The sequence below is a fragment of the Anabrus simplex genome, chromosome 5 (assembly GCF_040414725.1).
Source record: "Anabrus simplex isolate iqAnaSimp1 chromosome 5, ASM4041472v1, whole genome shotgun sequence".
Classification (NCBI taxonomy): Eukaryota; Metazoa; Arthropoda; class Insecta; order Orthoptera; family Tettigoniidae; genus Anabrus; species Anabrus simplex.
In genome coordinates, this window is record NC_090269.1 from 235,022,593 (window position 1) to 235,040,045 (window position 17,453).

The 17,453-nt window shown below is 37.5% G+C and overlaps 1 protein-coding gene across 1 annotated transcript in view; it reads left to right on the forward strand.

Annotated features, from left to right (window-relative positions):
* Positions 1-16,902, forward strand: part of Rpp21 (ribonuclease P protein subunit Rpp21) — a 49,170-nt gene extending 32,268 nt beyond the window's left edge. The window contains exon 4 of the mRNA XM_067148472.2: positions 16,649-16,902. Within this exon, the coding sequence (XP_067004573.1) occupies positions 16,649-16,847 (199 nt within the window). The 3' untranslated portion in view covers positions 16,848-16,902. The remainder of the gene's footprint in view (positions 1-16,648) is intronic.
* Positions 16,903-17,453: the final 551 nt, after the last annotated feature.

Consider the following 17,453-nt stretch of genomic DNA (forward strand, 5'->3'; position numbering starts at 1 on the left):
ATGGGCGATGGTCGTCTTGCATGGCTGGTCATCTTGATGTCATCTGCGGTGTTGGTCCAGCTCAGGTTTATCCAGGTAGCCTGCCCCATGTCTTCTTAGAGAGCCACGATGATCTTGACTTGCTCAATTAGAAAGATAAAATACATTGATGAAATCAACTGTAGCATATGAATGATACCTAAGCCTTCTAACTCACTTGAACAGTTAGATTTTGTTTAAGATTGCTTTGCGTAATTCTAATTTCTATCAGACCTCCAAGATGTCTGCAATTATCTCGGTTTATATGTCGTATAAAATTGCTTTATGAATTATACAATGATGATATTGCATTATATCAACAGTTTGCTTCTCTGATCAAGGCCTTGTTCTTGCCATCTATAGTATGCCTGATAACCAAGGCTTGTCACGTATTTTATATATATATATATATATATATATAAACGTGTTTTATATGAATATTCTTATATGTTTAGCGTTATTGTGATGTTTTGATATCATCTTCTTTTTCTTAAATTATCTTCTTTCTTGAGATTTTAAAAGATTCAGCTCGCTTCTCTGTTGCAATAAGTCTGCTTCTTGTCTTTTCATTTGTGTCTCTTGTACAGTGTTGGTTTTTTAACAATTCAAATTCTTATTTTGTCTTCATCACTGCCATTACGATCCTATATACTTTGACATTGCGTTATTCTGAACTTCCATGACATTCTATAACGTTATTCATTATGTTTAATTTCATTGTCAGTAATCGCGTTCATTGCAACTCGATTGAATTTTATTTCTGGAATAGTGGAATGGCACAGTACTTACTTAAAAACATGCCTCGTATATGTCGCACCTGTAACCATTGATTACAGAATTAATATATCAGATGATTTGTTAATTATTTACTAACTGCTACTAACAGTTGTTCTTTCTGGAAAAATGTTAACCGGTGCTCACTTGACCCATCCCAAACATAGAATGCTGGAGTCACTGGCTACAGTTTCTATGGTGTCATATAAACAATAATAATGTTATTGTTTTCTACGTCTCACTAACTACTTTTTGGCAGCTTTCGGAGATGTCATATAAACATATTTTAATACAAGGTAGTCAGTTGCTGTAAATTATTTTAAAATTAATTTAAAACAATAGTGTACCATAATGTCGAACTCAAATTATAAGGCGAAACACAACTTAACCCTAATCATTATAATAACTTTCAGACTTCAGCATAGGTAACTAAAATGTTAGTGAAAATGAAGACATGACATTGGTACCTTTTCCATTACAGTAACTTCCAAATTGGACCCCTGATGCTGGTGGTTGCTGTTTGTATCAGTCGCAAGAGTCTTCTTTTCAGATACCAGAAGTTGATATTATGGTAGCGGTTGAAAATCCCTTAGAAAAGGACCTACCAGCTTGATAAATATCAATGAACTCATAGTATTCAGGTGTAGAGAAGCCTATGTTGGTGTCAGTAAGTTCATTTGCGAGAAACCACATTCAGAAGAAGAAGAAATGGAAATATTGTTGATCATGTTCACAAGAGGTAGTAGTGATGCTGGCATTTTATTTTCAACAAACAATTTACGATAACCTCTTACAACTTGCCTTTCTTGAATCCTTAATCGCCTACACAAATTTTGTACTTCAACTTCACATTAGGTGACAGGCTTCTGAACCTTATCTGGTCAACATTTAAGATACCGTACAGTAATTTTGTCCATTCTGGTATTTGTGTCTTTTTTTGTTGTCTGACTCGTTGGCTGAATGATCAGCGTTGAGGCCTTCGGGTCCCGAGTTCGATTCCCGGCCAGGGCAGGGATTTTAATCGCGTCTGATTATTTCTTCTGGCTCGGGGACTGGGTGTTTGTGTTTGTCCCACGTTTCTCTCCATATTCAGACAACACACTACTCTACCAGCCATCACAGAAATATGCAATAGTGATCACATCCCTCCATATAGGGTTGGTGTCAGGAAGGGCATCCAGCCGTAAAACAGGGCCAAATCCATATGTGCGACACAGTTAGCCCCGTGACCCCACGGATGTGGGAAAAGTGGTGGAAGCAGAAGAAGAAGAAGTAGTCTTCTTTTGTTAACAATTTTCCATCCGTCGCCTTTTAGCCGTCGTGGAACATTTCAGGGTCGAGAGCTTTTTGCATTGGCAGCTCGACTTTTATTCTCTCTTCTCCAGGGTAATTCCCTTGAATGTCCAGTTCTCAGCTGCATTTCGAGCTTCATGATAGTAAGATATACTATTAAATTTCCTATCTTCAAACAGAAGAATCTGCCTGGAAATTACTTTACGAGCCTTATAAAGAGTCATCCTCAATATAGTTCAGTGCTGAGTTCTAACAACTCTTGAAGAGCATCGCACATAAGACCAAGATCAATAAAATCAACATTCGTAATTTCAAAAGACCTTCATACATAACTCTTTCACACTCATCCCTGTTCTCATCCCATTTTGCTCTTTCAAAATGTACCACCAATAATCCATACTTTTTCCAAACTTCAGAAACACATCTGTAACTTGAAGCTACTGAACGAGTATTTAGAATTATTCTTCCAGTGTGGTACAGATGATACTTGTTGCTTAAATGGCCCTAACACCTAGGTCATCGACCCCCCACCAATGTGGTACAGTAGCTGGTCCAGATTGTCAGAATATTTCTCAGTCTCTGGCATTTTTAGGTGACTGGTGGTGTAATGTATGGTATAAAGTTTGTAAAGAAATGACTTAAACTGATTAATCTGTGATGGGAAGTCCTTCATAACATCTCCAACAGAGTTCGCCTAGGGTTGGCGCAGTGCCAGAACAAGATCTGTTGATATTGCTCCTTTATTAAAGTCATTACACCTTTCTTTTTTCCCTAACAACATAGTAAATCCATCACATGCTACTGCAATAAGGTTTTCTTTCAAGAATTCTTGAGAGAAGCCCAATTCATTCAAAACATTAATCAGACATTGAAAAATACCTTGGGCAGGCACATTTTGCAACTCTACAATATCAATAGATTTGTATGTTCATCCATATCAAGAATCATTGCCCTTTATGTATTAGTAAATACATTAATTGTCTAACAGTAGTGGTCTCGTCAATTATAAGCAAAGAAATCTTTCAGTTAGATTGCATTATTTTCTTCATTAGGGTTTTCTTCCTTTCAGCACCAATATTGATACAAGCATTGGTCGAATGAAGAATTCAGAAGATGTACAATATTATAGGGAAGGATCCACCTTTCAATACTCCGTAGTAAAAAGTAGTTACAACCTGTTTATTGGGACCGGTTTCAACACATTTCAAGTGTCATCATCAGCCAATTAGCGAAGATCTTAAAACAACTAATATATTGAACACAGGCAAAATATTAACATTGTATCATATCGTAGCAATTCAGTTAAATGAAGAATTCAGCCCATGTCTCTACCATTTACTCTTGAAGATCAATTTCTGATTAAAAATCACTGAATGCCTTATTTTTCTTGGCAATTTGGAAGGCTGTTCTGAAGATTGTGGAGGTTATCTCTTTGTCCTGTTCCAAAGATTGCATAAAACAGACCTCCAACTTTTTTCTTTTGGAGTAGTTAATATGTTATTGGCAGCCTTATGAATGGAACTAATTTTATGATCATGAATCTTTTTTTTTTGAAGTCATTTTAATTTTCACCAAAAGGAGTAATCTGAACATTGCCCATGGCTTAGAAATGTTCATACCTCATTTGTTTCTGTTCAGATGCAAATTGATTACTTCTTGACTTATTTTACAGCCAAGGTTTTTATTTTGCACGATCAGCCAGTCATTTTTTTTGTTGTTGTTGCAAGAATCAGCTTTTTGCTGTTGAGACCAGCACTTGGGAAGATTTTCGTCCTCAACCGCGTGTTCGATAGCCACAGCAATGTGTTCTTCTTTTCCAATTTCGATTGGAGCATTTTTACCCAAACTTGTTTTCAGTACACCACATTCACTCGGTTTGCTCTCGGAAAGTTTCAAATTCTTACCTGCCGGACCAGAAGAGAAGAACTGAGTGATTTTTGAGTTCATTGCGTTTGATAAAGACCATAGGAAACAAACCAATTCATGTACAGAATGCTGAACAGATGCAACCACAGCACACATAGCAACAAAGTTAAGTGAACAGGAAGTGTAGTGAAGCTGATTACATTCACATGAAGGAAGTTCTCAAATTTTAAGCAGCAACCACATACAGTCGAAAAGGTAGTGCTATCGAACTGGATCTATATCATATACTTCATCATACGGTCAATAGCTATTGATGAGAGTTGATTTATCAACACTTTCTGATGCCATAATTCTATATCAAGCGATGATGACAGGACCTAATTGAAGATACACTTTTAAACAAAAAATCCAAATCTTCACTACAATTTTTACAATCTAAAGTTTACTGGTACGTATACCAGAGTACGGGCAGAAAAAAAGCCCTGGCTACTGATATCAAAACTGGTATGACCTTTTGTACATGTATAAAAATAATGCTGTTCTTCGAATGGAAAGATGTACAGAAATCAGGCATTGAACTTGGCAGCACAAAAGTGATGTCCTTTTCATGTCACACCAATAACCATGTGTGTGACTTTAATCAATTAGTTTTTGAACAAGTACAGCTGTATTGTTTCTGGGTTAGGTAGTAAGAATTAAGTCATAATTTCTTAACAATTATCACAATTACCCTCCCTTTACCTAAAGATTATGAAATACCACATTTACTTAGCTGAGTTAGCTAAGTTACTTTAAAGTATTTTCTTAAATTTATAACTGTTAAGCTCTTCCGTTTGCCGAAACTGACTTTGAGTAAATGCAAAATATTTATTCTCTTAAATACAACATCCGAAAAAAAAAATAATTGTTTTCTTGCTGGAATTTATTGAGAAATATTATTCCTTTAAGTTTATATTTCTACCACAACAAATGAGGCTATTTTTATGAAATATGCAACAACATGAGAACATAAATATACCATGCCACGAACCTGCTACGCAGGCGTAGCAGGGGGAGAGGTGATACTCCCACGTGGCGCATCCCAGGTGGCGGATAGGGGGGTCCTAACCGGCTTGCCGGCGGACTTGAGGGAAATGAAAAACCTCTCACGGACCAAACACACACACCCTGTGGGTGGGGGAGGCAGACGAAGAATTCACCCACGGTATCCCCTGCCTGTCGTAAGAGGCGACTGAAAGGGGCGACCAAGGGATGAATGAATTAGAACCATGAAACTACTCTTGATTCGTACCATCATGCGGGGAACACCATGGGTTGCATGTACTTGTTAGTAGTATCACTAACTTGGTACGAAATAGGTTTGTGATTCGTTGCAGTAAAAAGCCTGGCCGGGTGGATTCCAGTACCCGTGCGTTGTACCCATGTGGGCAACACCGCGGGTCTGGGCGTAGCCTGTGAGTTGTACCACTATATGAGCGACACCGTGGGTCTGCGTTGCCTGTGATTAGTACTCACTATGTGAGGAACACCACGGGGCCCCTGGGACCGGCACCCGTGACTAGTACACCTAGGTGAGGAAACTCATCGGTTTGCGTTGGCTGTAAGTGGCGCCATTGTGTGCGAAACACCATAGGTCTGCGTTACCTGTACGAAGTACAATACTTGTGGGTAGTGCCATCTTTTGTGGAACACCGTGAGTCTTCGCTACTTCTGATTAATACCCCAACATGACACATACCATGGTTCTATTTTACTCGCGACATGTACCATTCTGTGGGGCCTTAGACGTGGATTTTGCACCCCTATAGACACCAAGCATCATTGTACTTTATAAGTGGTTCCTTGGTCGGTAATAATGTTATTTTCGATCTCTATTGAGTCCGATCCACTGGGTTTTGTTTGTTTGTTTTGTGTTTTGTTGGGTTCCTGTCCATCCATTCATTCTTCATGACATATTTTATTTTTATTTTGGTCAGTGGATGCCTTTGAAATTTTTGTTCTTTCATTTCGTACCATTAGGGGCCGATGACCTTTGATGTTAGGCCCCTTAAAACAACAAGCATCATCATCATCATCATCATCATCATCATCAAATATACAATGACTTAAAAAGTGGTGATAGTCGAGATAGGTAAGAATCCGTGACCCTAACAGGTAACGTCATGTCCGCATGATATGATGAAGTACAAACAAGTAGTGTGAAATACCTGAAAATAAACGCTGGCGAAGACAAACAGAGCATCAAATAATGATCGAAACGCAGCAAAAACAAATTTTACTATCAAAATATGTAACACCATCACCACCTTTGTACTTAAGCTTGATTTTAGCCTAAGTAAAAGTGTGGAAGTTAAAAATAGCCCAATAAAGAAAAAGTAAAGAGGGGATACAATTTTTTTTTACACCTATACTGTGCTCATTGCATTTTCTTACATGTTCCAAAATGGCATCAGAGTGGACCACATAGGCCAGAATTATATGAAGTGAACTATAATTTAAAAGTTCACAGGAGGCCAAAACCGAGTAAAGAGCGCACAATTTCAAGGCTGTGAGTAGAGAACATAAACATATCAAGTGGATTGTTTGAAAAGAAACAAGTAAATTTTGATATGTTATTATTACACTAACTAATTTGCTGAGATACTGGACGGACACGAAACGTTTCAGCTGCGTCGAAAAAAGGAAGATATTACACAAGTTGAACGAAATACTCAAATATTACTCGTTCCAAAGAAGAAGATACGGCGTAATACACAGTATTCAGCGCATAAGAAAGGAATCGCGGCGTGAAGTAAGGAGATTTGAATTAAAAACGTTCATCAACTGATCAAATAAGGAGCGAAAGGACACGTCGAAGCTTATTAAATATAGAAATTAGAGGACAGAAAAATAACCAAGAATCATTACCAAGAAGAAAAATTAAGAGATTCTTAAGCCTTAAAGAACAGAATTATTACATAAAATTCAATATAAAAAAAAATAAGGCAAAGATAAAATCGAAGATGCACTGAACCCAGTGTTAAATATTTTGGGAAACGTCAGCTCAATAAGCAAATACAAGAGTATTGATGAGATATTTGATTTTCGAAAAGCATTAAAATGAACTCTTACTTCTTGGGATTATTTTATGTTAACACTAGCTCAAGAGAGAAGATGATTATGACTTGCTGAATTCGAGGTGGACCAACCTGGAGGTGAATATGTAACCAGCCAGCCAACTAGACCTGATGAAGGAGAGGACTCCAGCTGACCCATAATATCCAGCCAGCCAAGGACTACAGATGTAGCGCCGAGAGCTACAAAGTCGCCATAACCATTGAATGACAAGCAAAGTTTATTAAATGATAGTTCTTAATTTAGATTGTAGTACCTTATGAAATTTATAGTAATTGTGAAGTATTTAAGATAACAAGTGACCCAGTGAAGTGCAATAATTTAATTATATATTACGAGGTTAAGTGGTGATAAAATCGATATATCTCGAAGAAGTGATTATACTTGTTTTGAGTGTATTATGATAGCTGATGAATGTGATTATTTGCGAGAATGAGTGTAGATTTCACACAGCAGAATGAGAGTATATGCACATATTAGATTTCTTAAATGGGTTTGGAAGCCGAACATGCTTATTAAGCGTCGCAATGAAATGATATGGAAAGGCAGTGTAGATTATATGAGTTATTTCTTGTCGATGTACGTCATGAAATGGCATTATGGAATACTAGAGGTCAAATATTATTCTGTGAGATGAATTATGATCCAATGAAGTGAATATAGATGCATTGAAACTTAATACATCCTAGGAACTGTGTTACATGTGAAAAGGTTATGATATGAAGAAAAATGGTTATGTTTATAATTGATTGAATTGAGCGATATATAGAAGTGAATGGAGTAATATGAAGGAATGGAAATGAAGTGTTAGGAAGATAGTTGCAGCAAAGACGTAATGATGGATGCCAAATATAAATATTCGCATTATGGATCAATTATAAGAAGCAAGTACATGGAATGATTAATACTTCGTGGGAATATCGTAAGACAAGGTAGGCATGGCTAACCCAGATGCGTATATCAGAGTAGATGGTTCCTGCTATATTAAAATAAGGCTGTGTAGTAAGTAAATATCTATAGCAAATATCATATAGAGGTAATACATGAATTGAAAGATGAGATAAATATGTAGTTGTGTTTAATAACATAGATGTCTGAGATAATATTAAGGTATAATATTAAATGAGAGGAATCACTTAACTTTTCAATGCAAATAAGGCTTCATGTAAAGTCAAGTATGGAATAAGAGGATGATATTTTGGCTAATTAAGAACTAGTAATTAGTAAAGAAGTTTAGATTAATTTTTTATTTGTGAAAGATACGTGATGATTTTACGAATACGTAAACATACTAAGACTAGGATGGTAGGTGCCAATATTATAAATGACAATAGGTGTTAGTAACCTTAGCATGTCATTCAACGGAGATAACGGAGATGAAGCGATATTCATAAAACAATTTAGATTGCATATGCTCTTGGTCAGTGTTATATGAATCAGTGATATGATTGATTTTTCCAATTTGATTATTATTTAAATAATGTGATTAACTAAATATTTATATATCAAATGAAGATGTAAAACAAAATGTTAGCTTATGTCAAGATTGAAATTGAATTTTATTAAGTCAACGCTGATATAAAGGGAATCCATGGATAATGTTCATTTATTGTATGATTTATTGGACGAATATTTTAACAAGTTACTTTCTCTTTTCTTCTGAATTAAATTAGATTAATAAACTTATTATAGATTTATATTTTGCGAGTAATTGATTTATAGGTAATTGTCGTAGGATAACTTAGTCTTAAGTGGATTTTTGCGATATCTGATGGTACATGCGTTGGAAAAACATGCGGCAGCATGGAGGCGTTCATCCGGTATCGAATTGTTTCGCATGAGGTTGAATTTCTTTTCTCAATTCACATTAGGCCAAATTATTTATTTGAAATTTACCCTGAGATATTATTGAGCTGTGGGAGTATTTTTGTGTCATACCTGGACGCGGGATAGGGCGCAATACTAAAAATACCTATTTTAGAAATTATCCCAAATAAAATAACACACATTTAAAATAAAACATGTACTTTCATAAAATATGGAATATTTGTTAAGCCTAAGGAAGATTAAAATAAATACTGTATTTGAGTTGGAATTTCCTTTAAAACCGTCTCTGTACCTTTGTATAATTCATTACAGTAATTGCAGAGCTTAAATAAAAATATATTTAACACAGAAATGCTTATAGAGTAACTTAAATAGGAATGTAAATTGACCTGACAACTAACTTGAAATCCAGATTTAAAATGAAAAGAACAAATAACTGCGGGACTGGAACTTGCTTTGCAATAATACACAAAGGAAAATAAATTACAGATAATTGAAAGAAAATAATCTTAGTCAGGTAGAAAATAGTATCATGATTAAACACTTTTGGAGTTAACAGATCTTAGGAACGAGGACTCCATGCTGTACAAAATCACTACACTCAAAAACACCGAAGAGGAACGAAAAAAAATTCAATAACTTCAGAATGAGGTCAGAAAATAAATAATTAAGTTTGACTGACTTAAAGGTCAGCAGAACTTACGGCACCCAAAACCCAAAATTAAATTAATTTCAACCACGCCTGATTTAATAAAATTAGAGCAGCCCATCACTAAGCAGATATCCAAACAACAGTGCTCAGAAGAACCAAAATAAGTTCAGTCACTTCAAATAAGTACAGAATAAGTATAAACATAAATATTAATGGATGAATTTAAAATTTCAGGATACCACAGTGCACAGATAAATACTAAATTAATATTCAGTACCACTCAGATAAACTTAATTAAAATAGGACCACCAAGTCCATATCTTAAAGCTTGTAACAATCTTCCCCAGAAAAACAAGAGATACCCACACACAAGGGCCAGGGTGACCAAGAGTGTAAGTAAAGTTATTTCATAGAGGGTTAAGAAAAAGGAAGAACCAATATTATTTGTCAATAAATATTTTATTTAGGATAAGCTAAAATAAAATAATAGTAATTAAATTTAGGATTTCATTAATTAAATTGTTCCATAGATGTAACATTCATTAGGATCATGAAAGAGAAATGAAATAAATCAAAGCAGAAATGAGAATGAAGGAGCTATCAGGCAAAGAATCTAGAGAAAAATATTACACGAGAACAACCAGAGAACGAACCAAGACCACGGAGGTGAGGCTGACATGACCAGTGAAGAACACTAGACAAATGATACAAGAACATTCATGCACAAGTGCAAACATGTCTCCCTCACAAGTCGAACAGGATCATACCTGCAAGGTAGAAACAATAGTAGAATGATAAAGGGAAGGAAGAAAGAAAGAAAGAAAGATCAGTAACCCTCATGAACCTATATGAGAACACAACCTGTTGAATACACCCATAATAACCAAGGGTAGGGCCTACCTGCCAACCCTTCCGATTTACCTGGAAAGTTTCCTTCGTGTTTCCCGCTCACCACAGCAGCGTGTGCGCTTCATACAGCTGGGGATGCGGGGCGGCGATCGTCCTGCAAGCAAGAGGCTAGCGCGCGCTAACGACTCAATCGTGATGAATGAATGAGTTTGTTATTGTGTTGTTCGCGCGCTGTTAACATCGTTTCTGTGCGTAGTTTCGTCGGAGTTGTAGGCCACGTGTTTTTTTTCTTGCATTTCTATGCTTTCCCCCTCTGTCAAAGTCGTATGTTAATAATGTATGGGACATATTGAATTGTTTTGTATGTGGTAGTTTCGCGTATTTAAGTGCATAATTTTAATGAGTTGAATGTTCTTAAGGGTGTTGTGTCGGTGACAGTTTCTGGCATTTTCTTTTCTCGTTATGGCCAAAAAGTATAACAAACTTTATTTCCAAATGTTCAGAGATACCTATAAATTTCCGTTCATTTTACCGTCTGATAAAGGAAACTACCGTATTTTCTCGCATAATTAACGCCCTTGCATAATTTACGCTTCCCAATACTTTTGGGTCCAAAGTGGTGAAAAGGAAATGTTCACGTATTTGACGCACCCACAACATCCATCACTCAGCTTCGGATGCGTTTCGAAAAGATGTCAACTACTCAAGTAGCAGACTTCCTATTGCGAAAGCGGGCATTCCAAACACAGGGCAACGTGCTGTTATTACATATTCCGGTAATCCCACTGCACTAGTTTTACGAGTGTTTCGGGTACGGGACATGATCTCAAAATTGTCAGTCCACAGTATTGGAGTAATACTGCATCGTACAAACTCGCGGTGATCAGTTACGCCGAAACATACGGGAATAGAGCAGTGGGCAGCAAGTATTCAGTGTCCAAATCAAACGTGTGCTACCGCGGTAACAGAAGTGCACTTCAAGCGGCCAACGAGTCTCGCAAAGCATTTCGCGGACAAAAAGCGGCAAGTTTCCGCAAGTAAAGGATTATCTGCTTAAATATATGATTTTGTTACGCAATGTTGGATAAGCCGTTTCTCACGAAATGCTGTATTTTAAAGAATGAGAAATAGCAGCGGAACATGGAATCAGTGTCTCGGATTTGAAGGTTAGCCGAGGCTTGATTAATTTTATGAAGAGAAATGGACTTTCTCTTCGAACAACAACATTATGCCAAAAAAATGACGAATGATTTCAACCATTTTCATCGCTTTGTGACTGAGAAACGTAAAGTGAAGGAATATTTGATCTCCCTTATAGGGACCGCAGGTCAGACGCCAATCATCCATATGCCACAATGTCGAACAATCGATAAGAAAGGACAGTGTTATCGTACGCGCTACCGGAAGCAAAAAACGATGTACCGGTACTGCAATGCTTGCTGTAACAGCTGATGGCAGAAAGCTTGCAACTTACATTGTTCTAAAACAAAAAACAATGCCTAAAGCAAAATTTCCGCGAGTGATCAACGTTTGTATTCAAGAAAAAGGGTGAATGGACACGTCACTCGTAGAAGATTGGATACGAACGGTTTGGGGTAATGTAGCAGGGCCCCTCCTTCGATGCTCGGCCTTTCTCGTTTTGGACAGTTTTCTTTTTTTGCCGGTATGTCATTCAGGTCGTATGTCAGCTCGTAATGAGAATATTTTCTAGCGTGGGTACTTCAAACCCACGTGTCTGATGTACCCTATTTGACTTTTCAGAAAAAATCTCACGCCGGTATTTTACGCCAAATGATGATAACCGCAAATGAGTTGAACCAATTGTGTTTATATTATATTTGATGTATCTTTTAAATGCAAATGAATTATAAATAATTTGCAAAGATCTGAATTCCTTGAATAATTTACGCATCCGAAGTTTTCGCCTGTATTTTTCATCAAAAAGAACGTTAATTACGCGAGAAAACACAGTATTATGCATTTTATTGTATGTGTGTCGTGTGACATAAATATTATTGGTATGTGTCATAAGAGAGTGATTAGGTACATTTTCTTGTAACGATTTTTGTTTTAGTTGAAGATTTTAAATTTAATGGTCAATTCGCATTGTAATTGTAGATATGTGTGCCTTTTATCCTGACCTGTGGTGGAATATATGTGATGAAATCCAAGAATTAAAAAATCTTCCTATTTTTGGTTTCTAAAAGTTGGCAGGTATGTGATGAACTTCTTTCAGCCATGGTACTTGGGTCTTTCTTCTTTCGTGGAATATGAGGATCTTATTTGCTAGGCGTTCCGGTCCCATTCTTCTCAGGTGTCAATAGAAAGTTATTTGCCTTTTTCTTATCAAGGTTGTAATGTTTTCGCATTTTTCATGCAGCTCTTGATTTGATCTCAAACGGAAGGTAAACTAATTTCCTGTTGCTTTCTTGGGTCCCAGAATTTTCCTCAGAAATTTACGCCCTCCTATTTCGGTAATCCCCTTTCTGACAATTGTCTCTGCTGCATAGAGGCATTCAGGTTTCACCACGGTATTATAGTGTATGAGTTTGGCTTGATAGGAGAGGGATTTGGACTTATAAGTTTCCTGGCATAGTCTGAATGCAATCTCCATATTTTTTGCTCTTCTTCCATAGCTGGCTGGCTTCTCGTTGTTTTTAGTAGTCAGAAATACTTCTGTTAGCGGCACCTTGGTGAAAAGTGACGTGACGTCAAAGCTTACTAAGCTATTAGACCAGAAACTTCCAGAAGACCTGTCAACACTAGCTAAAGAATGCCTTAGCGCCACTTATTTCTATTTCAACGGGGAGTTCTACGAACAGACAGAAGGGGCCGCGATGGGGTCGCCACTCTCTCCAATAATAGCAAACATGTGTATGGAAGACTTCGAACAGAAAGCCTTAGCTACATCTGCCCTGAAACCGAAATGTTTTCTCCGCTTTGTGGATGACACTTTTGTAATCTGGCCTCACGGGAGCAATAACTTACAGCTATTTCTCGACCATCTCAACTCCATACACGTAAATATTCAGTTCACAATGGAAATAGAAGTAGACGGAAAACTACCGTTCCTGGATGTGCTAGTAATACGCAACCCCAATGGGACGCTGAGTCGCGCAGTATACAGGAAACCCACTTACACAGACAGGTACCTACACGTCTCGTCTCATCATCACCCATCACAAAAGCAGGCTGTCCTAACATCACTAGTGAACAGGGCCATAGCGATATCTGACGCAGAGCACCTCGAGGAAGAGAAAGAACACCTCACGGAAACCCTTAGGAAAAATGGCTACTCGCTCAATAACATCCGACGAGTCCTTAAAAAAATCAGAAGCGAACAAAGAAAAGGCCGCCGCAGGAGAAAACAACGGGAAAGAAGAACTGACCCGCCAGAAAACAGCGATTCTGCCATACATTAAAAAGACTACAGACAGGATCGGCAAGATACTGTACAAATACAACATAAAAACTATCTATAAACCTCACCGTAAGCTAGCCCGTTATCTACCACCAGTAAAAGACACAATAGAATTACAGGCCCCTGGAGTGTATCACATTGAATGTAGCTGCGGAGCTTGTTATGTAGGTGAGACAAAACGTCTGATCTCCACCCGCCTAAAAGAACATATCCGTCACACCAAGAACCAAAACACAGATATTTCAGCAGTAGCCAAGCATTCCTACGAAACTATACACGGAATATCATTTGACAAGACCAAGATCCTAGCAGCTATCCCTTGGAATCTGGAAAGGAAAATCCGCGAGGCTATCGAAATCAAGAAACATCCGAACAACATAAATTTAGAAGAAGGATATAAAATCAGTAATTCTTGGAAGCCTATCATTCATAGTTTAAGACATACAGACCACAACATAAACACGCGGGCCGCAACCCCATTACATAACAGCGCGGGCAAGTCCCCACTACCTGGCTGTGAGGCATACTTTCCAGAGTTCTCGCGAGACAGCCAGGGTTTACGTCAGCCAGAAAGGCTAGGATATAAAAGGCCAAGATCAAAGCCACTCTAGTAGTGTAATTTCTGCCTGGGAGACTGATTACCTCGGATCGAGTAGGGGTATTTCAGTCGCCTTGACAAAGAATACTGCAATGTATTCAAAACGTCGGCAAACTGTACGTGATGTGCGAACAAGTACAACACTGTTCGACCCGGAAATTAAATTAAATAATTCTTCACACCGTGGAAGCTTCACTTCTAAGAAGGGGATAACTAAATTATGGTTTACTTACTGATGGAGTCCATGAATGCCAGTTAAATCACTTGCATACATTTGTTGCAACTTCAGATCCCACGTCATATTAAAATAACTTAATAAGATTTACGCAGGCTGGTGCTACTTATTTTACACTGTCCAGGTATTCACTCTGGATCAAGCATCACACGTTTCACAATGTAGTCTCGTATCTTGAAGGATTTTACCACGTAAGAATGAAAGTTCTCTTTATGTGAAGGTTTAAGAATGTATGAGGTATGGGATATAATTCTGCTGTGTATTAACTATTACACTAACTCAAGAGTTTGGTGACTGTGTTATGGGAAAGAACTAGGAGTGGAAAGGTTCTGGCTGTAGCTCTAATTAAGGTACAATTCAATCAGTTAATCAACACTGATCTGCATTTAGGGCTGTCATCCAGGTGGCATATTAGGTGTCAATTGATTTTGAAGAACTTGCAAATTTATTGAACATTTACTCTTGATAAAATATTCCAATCATTAATTCTTCTTCATATAAATGAATATTTGACCCAATTTGTCCTCTTTAATTCCAACCTCATCTTCATATTATGATATTTCCCACCTTTAAAAGCTCCACTCAAGCTTATTCATCTACTAATGTCATTCCACGCCATTTCTTCACTGATAGCTCTAAACGTACCGCTTAGTCGAGCACCTTATCTCCTTACTCCCATCTCTTCCCAGTCCAAAGTTTGGAACATTTTCATAACACTACTCATGTCGGAAATCACCCTGAACAAATCGTGCTGATTTCCTTTGGATCTCTTCCAGTCCTGGCTTCAAGTAATTCTTGTGTGTATCCTGTACTCAGGAACATAGTCTAATTGGGATCTTATATGCCCTCTCCTTTTCATCCGTACTACAACCCTAAAATACCTTCGTAACCATATGAAGAGGATCTGTAAACTTTATTTGCAATCTTGATATTGTGATTACCCCAATGAAGATCTTTCCTTACATTAACAATTAAGTACTTGCAGTGTTCCCTGTGAGGTACTTTTATCCCATCAACACAGTAATAAAAACTGAGTGGACATATTCTCCTGACGATGAAACCGACAACTTGACTTTTCACAACTAAGTATTTTTTATTTTCCACCTTGTCGATACACTAAATTGCTTAAGGCAACTTATTGGTTAAAAGTATATTATCAACATCTTCAACCACATAACACTGTTTAGATGAAACATTCATATTTTGACAGAGTATCAATGTTTTAGAGGAAGTATTGTCCATCTCACAACATTGTCAAGGTCTTTTTGCAGTCATTCACAATCTTGTAACTTATTTACTGCTCTGTACAGTATAACATCATCTGCAAAAGCCTTATCTTATAAACATAAGTGTTCCAATAATACTGCAGTGTGGGACTCTTAATTGTTACGGGACCAGATAATGCTTTACCTACTCTATTTCTCTATTTTATAGAAATTTAGCCACCCATTCAACCACTGTTTTGTCTGGTTTAGTAGTCTTCAGTTTTATCTGCAGTCTTCCCTATCAAAACTCTTGGGTAGGTCAATAGCGATCCAGTCCATTTGACCTCCTGAATCTAAAATCTGTGCTCTATCTTGGTAGAATCCTACAAGTTTGAGCCTCACTGGAATAACGTTTCTGAAGTCTGAACTATCTTCTATCAAACTAGTTAGTAATTTCTCAAATGCATTAAATATTATTGGAAATAATGGTTTTCCGGAGCTTACATACAGCATGTCAAGCTGACTGGCCTGTAATTATATGCTTTGTGTTTATCACCCATTCCTTTGTACACTGGAGCTATTGTAGCAACCCTCCGCTCATTTGGTATAGTTTCTTCCTGCAAACCATAGTCCGCAGTATATTACTCTGATGTAAAATTGGAGAGCAACATGATACCATCTTCAGTGGGCATAAAATACAGATAAGGCATAGTCAACACATTTGGTTCTGGTGTGATATAGCATGCTTGTGGCTGGATGAATGTATTTATATCTTGGTAACCTGTTATTGTTTCAGGCAGCCCAGTTTGAAAAGGACAATCTGCAAAGGATGCCAGAGTCTTCTTATACCTGGAGTATCTGCTCGAGTTAGGGTGCGAAAACAACCTTCCCGATGTGTTCTGTGGACATGTATACGCTGTCAGACCCAACGCCGCTTTTTGACCCGCCGTGATTACAATCTTTGGTCTGAAAGGCCAGAGGCATATGTTTCTTGATAACTGTTTAAGCCTCTCTGTATTGTATATAATAAAATCAATCCTCTTCTGCAAATTTCAATGGCTAAAATATATCTCATTTGTTTGTATTACTTTCAGACTGAGAGTGGAAAGAGCAAAATGAAGATCGATTTACTGTATTACTCTCTTGCATTGTGCAATTTGATAGTATAAAATGTCACGGGGGCTTGATGAGCTCAGTGCCTTAGTGGCTGGCTTCCCTTCTGGAAATAAAGAATCCCAGTCAAAAGAAATAAAGCCAAATCCCATGTCATCAGGGGCAACCAGCCCTAAACCCGGGCCAAATCCAGAATGAGCCTGGAGGGCTCCAGCGATGTTGGAAATAACTGGAATGAGCTGAAGAATTTTTTTTTTACCCTATATTGTCAGTGCGATGTTGCAGTGAAATTGCACTGAACCTCTCTCTGAGTGAAAATCAAAGCTCAACCTTCAGTAAAAGAGATTGTAATTCCTCCCCCAAATAAAGTACAGTGATACAAATGCAAGATAGGGACATTATCAATATGTATCACTTATGGTTATTGCATCTCTATTTTCTGACCTACAACACTTTGTTACCCACTCTCTTAACTGTGTGCAGTTTAA